Source organism: Cucurbita moschata, unplaced genomic scaffold (genome assembly GCF_002738365.1).
Source record: "Cucurbita moschata cultivar Rifu unplaced genomic scaffold, Cmos_1.0 Cmo_Scf00002, whole genome shotgun sequence".
In the NCBI taxonomy this organism is placed as follows: domain Eukaryota; kingdom Viridiplantae; phylum Streptophyta; class Magnoliopsida; order Cucurbitales; family Cucurbitaceae; genus Cucurbita; species Cucurbita moschata.
The window spans coordinates 1,272,449-1,280,579 of record NW_019268518.1 but is presented as its reverse complement, the minus strand read 5'-3'; the positions used below and the strand labels follow the sequence as shown (position 1 = coordinate 1,280,579).

Below are 8,131 nucleotides of genomic sequence, written 5' to 3'. Positions count from 1 at the left end.
CCCGAAAGTAAAAAAAAAAAAAAAAAAAAAAATCTAGCCGACCCGAGACTCGCAAACCCAGTCCAACGCCCGACGCTCACAGCCCAGCCCAGCCCACCTACACGTTTTCCTTTTAGTCCAGGCCGGCCCATCACTCGCGGTCAACTTAGACCCGCGATTGCAATCGAAAACCCGCGCCTTGACCCGAGACTGCTGCACACGCGTCGCCCTCTGGTTGTGCCACGTGTCATGTCTGCAGCGCGATACCCCTCGACTCCGGCGGCTTAATCGGCTCAGCCGCAGCTTCTCAGTTCCAGCGGCTTATTCGGCTCAGGAAACTTGTTTCCGACCCGTTTGTCACCGTTTCGACCCTCCCAGACTTAGTTTCGACCCCGTTTAAGGTAAAATAGATCATTTTAAGGTTGTATTTCACAAATTCACGTTGGAAATTAATTATGTTTGTGAAATACTAACGAAGGTGTCGAATGATCCAATAGGAACCAATCATCAACGGAAGCGTAGGACGTTTACGAGAAGCTAGAAGCTTACGTTTATATTTTAGGGAGTATTTCGGCTAAGGCCTACCAAGTAAGTGGCTCACCCGTCGTAGGATTACGCGTTGTTTGTTGTATGTTGGCACGTGCCCGTGGAATCGCACGTGTCATTAAATTGTATGCTAGATTGTTGTGCTTATGCACGTAACCTTTTGAACGTGAATGTATGTTTAGCATGATGTGATATGTAAGTCTATGATGTTTATGGTGTTCTTGAATGATTATGGCATGAAATGTATGACATGAACGTGAATGTATGTTTAGCATGATGTGATATGTTATGTTTATGACGTTTATAGTGTTCTTGAATGATTATGACATGAAATGTATGACATGAAACCTGGTCAATTGCATGAACTATAATCCCATTAGAAATATGCATGACAAGTAGACTGAAAATTAACCCATTAGAAATATGCATGACAAGTAGACTGAAAATGAGAAATGACATGGTAAGCATGAAATATGATAGTGGAGTTATATTCATTAATGACAAAAGTAGAAGTAGTGGGGATCTCATGCATTATGTGTGCTCATGCATTTGGGGGATACCCCTATTCCATCATGAGGGTACGGACGCATACATCCAATGACAGGACAACGATCGTTATGCTTTGCATAGCGCTGTCGTGACAATTACTAGTTCTTACGAGTATCCGGCCTAAAGAGCTCCTAGAGTATGCTCGCCCGACAAGGAAAGTGACCCAGCGGTGTGCGAACTAGCTGGTGAGCTCATACTCGCACGTATGGGTTGTGTGTAGAGTATATGGTACATGTCCAAAGTTACCCGTTAGAACAGCACCGTAGGAAGACAGATAGAAAAAGGTCCCATCATCTTATTGCATGTGATTGTTGCATAACCCCGATAGGGGATCACTTACTGAGTATTCTAGAAATACTCAAGCCTCGTGCTACTATACTTTGTAGATAAAGGCTAGGCACCCATGTGAGATCGACGGCGGCATCGTGCACCCCGGAACCGTGGCACATGCATAGGGTAGTTGTTTTTCATTTTGTAGAATAGGTTAGATTAGGTTGAATTCCCGTTTGCATCATTAGTATAGGTTATAATAGGTTGAATTGTAATCGCATAATAAACCATAGAGTAGTATAAAGACAGTTGTTTCTGTGTTGTTCTTTTTTTTTTCTTTCCTTTGTATTCGTTTTCATGAGGTAATAAAGGGCCATGGTAAGAGCCCATTTAATGTAAATTTCACATTTCAAGGTACAGGAATGACCTTAGATTAAATAGATAAAAATTTAGGGTCGTTACAGCACATTTTATCCCAGGAAAGACTACCTACTCGGTAGACAGGTGGGATCAACTCTATATGGAGCAAATAGTACGACTACACAGTGTTTCAGTGCCAATAGTATTAGACTAAGATGACAAGTTTATATCTCGCTTTTGAAAAAGTCTCCAAAAGGTACTAGGAACACAATTAAAATACAGTACGACCTTTCACCCACAGACAGATGATCAGAAAGAAATACTCAACCAAAATTAGGAAGACATCCTGAGCACATGTGTGATGCAATTCACAACCAAAATTAGGAGGACATCCTGAGCACATGTGTGATGCAATTCATAGGAAGTTGGGATGAATATCTACACCTTGTAAAATTCGCTTATAATAATAGTTACCAAGCCACCATACAAATGGCCCCATAAGAGGCACTGTATGGACGAAGTTGTTGATCCCCTGTCTTTTGAGAAAAAGTGGGCAGACTAAAACTATTGGGGCTAGAGTTGATACAAATCACCAATGATGCAGTCTAGAAGATCAAAGCCAGAATATAAGTAGCACAATGCGGGGTGCTCAGGTTTGGTAAAAAGGGAAAATTAAATCTTAGGTTTATCGGTCCTTTCGAAATACTGGAAAGGGTTAGACCAGTAGCCTATAGAAGCGCTACCTCCAAACTTATCTATGGTACATAACATATTTCATGTATACATGCTACGGAAGTATAACCCAAATCCTTCACACATAGTGGCTCATGACACTCTCTCCTTGAAAGAAGACTTGACATATGAAGAAGACTTGGTGCAAATTGACAGGGAAGTCAAAAGGTTGAGGAACAAGGAGATAGTGTTTGTTAAGGTCCTATAAAAGAATCATAAAGCATAGGAAGCCACTTGAAAAAGAGAGGAAGAGATGATGTCCTTATACCCGACCTCTTTTAGGACTAATACTTAAGATGAAGGTTTTTAAAATCAGGATAGAATTTCTTACCCCAAGAACTCAAAAAGCTTCCAAAAAGAGGTAATGTATAGTTCTTACTAGATTATAGAGGTTTTGAAAGCAAAGAACAAGAAGCATTGGGAAAAAAATGAAAAAGTAGAATTTTTCTAATTTTATCAAATTTCTTGGATTTTTAGAATTTTATTGAGGAAGAATTTCAAGGTGCTCAAAAACTAAAAATAGTCAAGAAGGGGTGAAGAATTTTCTTAGAAAATTCTGGATGTTTCAAGAAAAATAATATTAAAATAATAAAATTGTCAAATTACCAAAATGCCCTTGAAATTATGAATAATGACGAAATTACCCCTCTACCCAAAAACGGAGCTTCCACAATGACTATATGCACGAAAGACATCAAATCTAAGAAATCCAACCATTAGATCCCCTCCAAAATGGGACATAATCTAGAACACTTACAAATCATCACATCCAATGGCTAGAATTCAAATCTAAAATCGTTAAGGCTCTGATCAGCATAGATAATTCCATCGAAAGATATAGAAAACTCAAGAATAGAATTATGGTGATTCTAGACGTTTCAATGGCAGGAGATCATCAATCTATAAATTATGAATCAGGGATAACTAATAGGAATAAGAAACGAGCTTAATCGAGTCCTCAATCGATAGTAACAAGCGTTTAGATTTTAGGTATTGTGCTCTCAGGTTTACCTCGAATTCAAGAACTACAGTCCACCATTCCATTTTAAACTTTTTTCTACACCTACAAAAACAAGATTATTTAGAAGTTTGGTAAAGGAAGCGTTGAAAACGTCCCTAAACTATTCCCCCAATTTTGTCCCACATTAAAGGAAGCTCAAATGAGAGCTCAAATCCAACGTGAGGCTACAAACATATTTAACCATCTGAGTCCTATCCTAATTTAATTCTGCACACTTAAAGGATCATTTTCGAAGAAGGTTGTGAAGAGGGAGGACCTCAAGAATGTGTGTAATCGAAGGAATTCGATACATGGTAAGATTTTAGGGTAAAACTTGAATTCTTGCTTACGGTCTTTAATTCCCAAAATTAATTATTCCAATAGCTTGAGGGGACTAAATAGAGTATGTTTGATGAAGGATTCGAGATTTAGTTCGTCCTAAGTTGAGCTGCCCAATAAAGGAAGAAATTGCATTTTAGGTTGAAATGCAGACCGAGGAAAGAAACTCAAAATTTGCCACAACCACGCCTATTCGTCTTCTCAGGACCATTTCTCTAGCTTAAGTGACGTATAAGGAAGACTTTCGGTGAAGGAGGTGTGACCTAATAGATCCTGCATCATCATAACCAATAATAATATCTTCTTGGTTTACTTTGGCAACAAAACAAGTTTTCTCTCAACTTTGGATGCCTATAACTTATGTTGTAGTTAACGAGCAGGTAAGATAAAAATTCTAAACTCTTTCTTGACACTCCATCTTTAAGTTTCATGAAAAATCGAGTGGAGAAACATCCCAAAATGGGTTGGCGGAGACGTGGATGGTTCAATTGAACTGGCCACGTCACTCCAAAAAAAGACCCTTCTTGATTTTTCATCAAATTGAAACCCTTTATGGCCGATTCTCACAAAATTCTCAATGGTTCTAGAAACTAGGCTCACTAAGAAAGGTATCAAAGAGAATTCGAAGGAAATCGAGTATCGAAATCTCAAGAAACAAGGTCTTGAACACCGGACAAGAGGTAATTAGTCATCTTGGACTTTTCTTCAGAAATACTTGTAAAAATCACTTGGATTTCTGTATGAACCCTAGACTAAGTTTGAATTAAGCAAATATGAAAGAAAAACGCCAAGAACTGAGAGTTAAGACTCTAAATCGATTAAATTACTCGGGATTTAAGTATCATATAAATAACCTACTAAATGCTCTTCGTTGCCTATGAATTTTTATTACTAAGCATATTATTGCATTTTAAGGTTATATATGAAATTTGGTCGTCATGGGATAAGGATAAATGTCTGAACCAAGTAACAGTGAAAAATGACCATAATACTCTTAAGGTAATCTACCTTCGGTTCATGACCTAGATGACCTCCAAATGCTATGAAACTTTGTATTAGACCTTATTTTATGAGGTTAGATACTACTGTGAAGTTTGGAAGTTATTAGACTACATTAAGTAGCTGAACCAAGACATGGAAAAAAAAATGACTATAATGCTCCCGTATGATTTTACCTTATAACAGGACTAATGAGGTACCCATGCAACATGAAACTCCTCACATGAATCCTATAACGACCGCTAATAAGATTCCATGCTCACAAGATTATGTTAGGCTACTCCAAAGAGGAAAAAAAAAAATCTTTTAAGTTCCAAGCCTAACTCATGCCATGATGTATAAACCTAGGTTATCAATAATCTAAGAAATATACTTAGGATTATGTGAATAATACTAAATAAATTGCTAGGATTCACACTCGTAAGTAACCATTTGTGTCCCATTACGAGGTGTACCACGAGGCCCTATTCCTTCTTAGGTAAGATGTCCTGCGATAGGATATTCATGAGCAAGATGTCATGATAGGCCTACTTTTTATTCCTCACCTAAAACAAGATGCCCTACACCACGGTTTGCCAACAGGATAACACGATTATAACGACACCACTCATGCATTCATGGAAATTTTTTTTAAAGATTACTTTCTGGAAATGTTTCAGGACAAGAATATGACACATGCTTTTAAGTTTTAAGCTCTCGAAAACATAACAAGAAATAATATCTTAGCTTAAGGTCGTGATTCAGAGCCAGGCTTTACTGAGTTTTTAGTCCGTCCATGTTTATCATTTTAACTGTCTTATGTCTTATGACAAGAACTATAAGGTTAACCATTGTTTTATCTTGTGTCTTTCGATAAAAGGTTAGTGTTATAATTGATATTTTCCAGATAACTTCATGCAAGTTCTTGTCAATCTGGCTTCTATTACTCTCTTAAGCTGTTCTATTTTAGGAAAGATACTTCTGATGAACAATTAAGAAGTTCATTACATAACAAAGCAAAATAACGGTCCGATTTGTTTACAAAACTAAGGACAAAATTGAAAATTTACCCGAACCACACCATCAAACTTATTTAAACAAAGCAAAATAATTTTAATTTAAAATTTTATCCATTCAAAAGAAAAAAATTATTGAACTCATGTCTTTAAATATGTTACACTTACTTATTTACTTTTTGTTATATTATATTTCTTTTGTTGCCTATTCTTTGACACTTTGTATCAATTATATTCTTATCTTTTACAGGTTTATTTTCACCTTTTTGTACTATAATTAAATATTATCAATAATTTTGGCACAAATAAATGAGGTATATATATTAGAATTTAAAAAAAAAGTAAGAAATTCAAATATTTTATTGAACAATAAGGTATAGGAATAAATAGAATTAATATAAATAGAATTGACATAATTATTAAAGTACAAAACATAATTTAAGTATTTATTTTTGCATTAAAAAAAGAAAAGGGTTTTGGAAGAAAATACAATCCAAGATGGGGATGAATAGTCAACCAATGCATACCCATATGGTACACTAATATGTGAACCAAGAAATTAAAATAAAAATTAATTAATTAATTAAAATTATTTAAGAAAAATAGTATTGGAATTTGTTGGTTTTAGATTGTGCAATGTAGACAAAGCCAGGTAGTTGACAGAAGAAGTGATTCCCCCCATGGTCTTGTTTTAATTCATATTTCTTTTTCATTATAATATTTTTCATTTTGTAATTTCGCCTATTTTAATTTTTAATTTTTAATAATAATAATAATAATAATAATAAAAGCTCTTAAATATTATACTTCATTCAAATGTGTAAAAATAAGATTCCAAAATTTCTTCTTTTTTTTTCTTTTTCTCTCAAGCAAAAAAAACATATTGGCAAATGGGAATTTTTTAAAATCTTTTTTTTTTTAATGGGCTATTTAGAAAATGTAAGAGAGAGAAAGAGAGAGGGGGAGAGAGAAATTAAAAAAAAAAAGAAAAAGAAAAAAAAAAAAAGGAAAAATAGTAACTGCCATAGCTGGAAAAAGCTGGAAAACCTACTCCTCAATGAACCTCTTCACAATCTTTACGCTTGGTTCCACCACCTGTGCTTCCCATATTTCTGACCGTTTTTCCGCCGCTTCCGACGCCAGTACAGCCACAACCGCCGCCGTGGCGTCCACTCTCTTAAGGTCCCACCCCGCCATTCTCAGCCGTCCGATCTTCCCTAACTGTCTTTTCGTCAGCTGCCACGTGTTCTCCTTTATTTTCCTCACCGCTTCTTCGTATGCGCCTGCCCGCAGCGGATCCCCCTCTCTGTACTCTCTCCCTTTCGGATGATACCGCCGGAAAAACTCCTCGAACTCTGGAACTCCGATGGCCTTCCTTAGCCCGACTCGGGGCTCCGTCTCAGCCATTTCCGGGTCGTAAAACTCTGCCAACTCACCCACCATCCCAGCCTCCAACATATCGTCCACCCGCTTCGACAAATACTGCTTCAGAACTGGAAACGACACGTCGACCCACAGAAAGCAGCACCGATACCGAAACTCCGCCGACACCCGATTAAGAGGACCGTCGAAAACATCATAGTCCTGATCGAAACCCGCCGTCACCAACGCGTGAATGTACGAGTTAGACCCACCAACGACAACCGGAAGGTTCCCACGAGAGACGACGCCGGAGATGACAGCAGAGGCCTGAGAGCGAAAAGCGGCAGCAGAGACCTCACCGGCGAGAGGGTCGAAATCGCCAAGGAGGTGGTGGGGAACGCCGCGACGGTCGGAGAAAGGGAGCTTGTTGGTGGTTACATCAAGGCCTCTGTAGAGTTGCATTTTGTCGGAATTGATGATCTCGGAGGGGAAGCGGGCAGCGATGTCAATGGAGAGGGAGGATTTACCAGAGCCGGTGGCGCCAAGGAGGAGGAGAAGGTTATCGGAAGGGAGAGAGGAAAGCATTCGAGGCCATTGAAAGCGGCGGGAAGGAGAGAGGAAAAGAGGGAAAGGGTGGTGGTGGTGGTGGTAATGGAGAGAGGAGTGAGAGAAGGGGAGGGAAAGTGTCATAGGAGAGAGAAGGAAGTGAATGATGAGGTAATGTTTTTGTTGTGAGAGACATATACGGAAGGGAAGGAGGAGAGGAGGGGGGAATATGAGTCCTCCACACACACACGCACGACGGTTACAGAGAGAGAGAGAGAGAGAGAGAGAGAAAAAGAAAAAGAAAAGCAGAGCAGAGCAGAGGAAGGTGGAGCAGAGGAGTGAGTTAATGGCGGGGAATGATGAGAGAACCCTTTTGAGTTCTCAATTTTATATATATGTATATAATCTCTCCACACTCTCTTTCTCTCCTCTGTTTTTTTTTTTTTTTTTTTTT

At 38.2% G+C, this 8,131-nt stretch overlaps 1 protein-coding gene across 1 annotated transcript; it reads right to left on the bottom strand.

The window, feature by feature from the left end:
* Positions 1-6,732: 6,732 nt before the first annotated feature.
* LOC111463593 (adenylate isopentenyltransferase-like) lies at positions 6,733-8,002 on the bottom strand. The gene has a single exon (XM_023107599.1). The coding sequence runs from the start codon at positions 7,819-7,821 to the stop codon at positions 6,817-6,819; it is 1,005 nt and encodes a 334-aa protein (XP_022963367.1). The 5' UTR covers positions 7,822-8,002; the 3' UTR covers positions 6,733-6,816.
* Between the last annotated feature and the right edge of the window lie 129 nt (positions 8,003-8,131).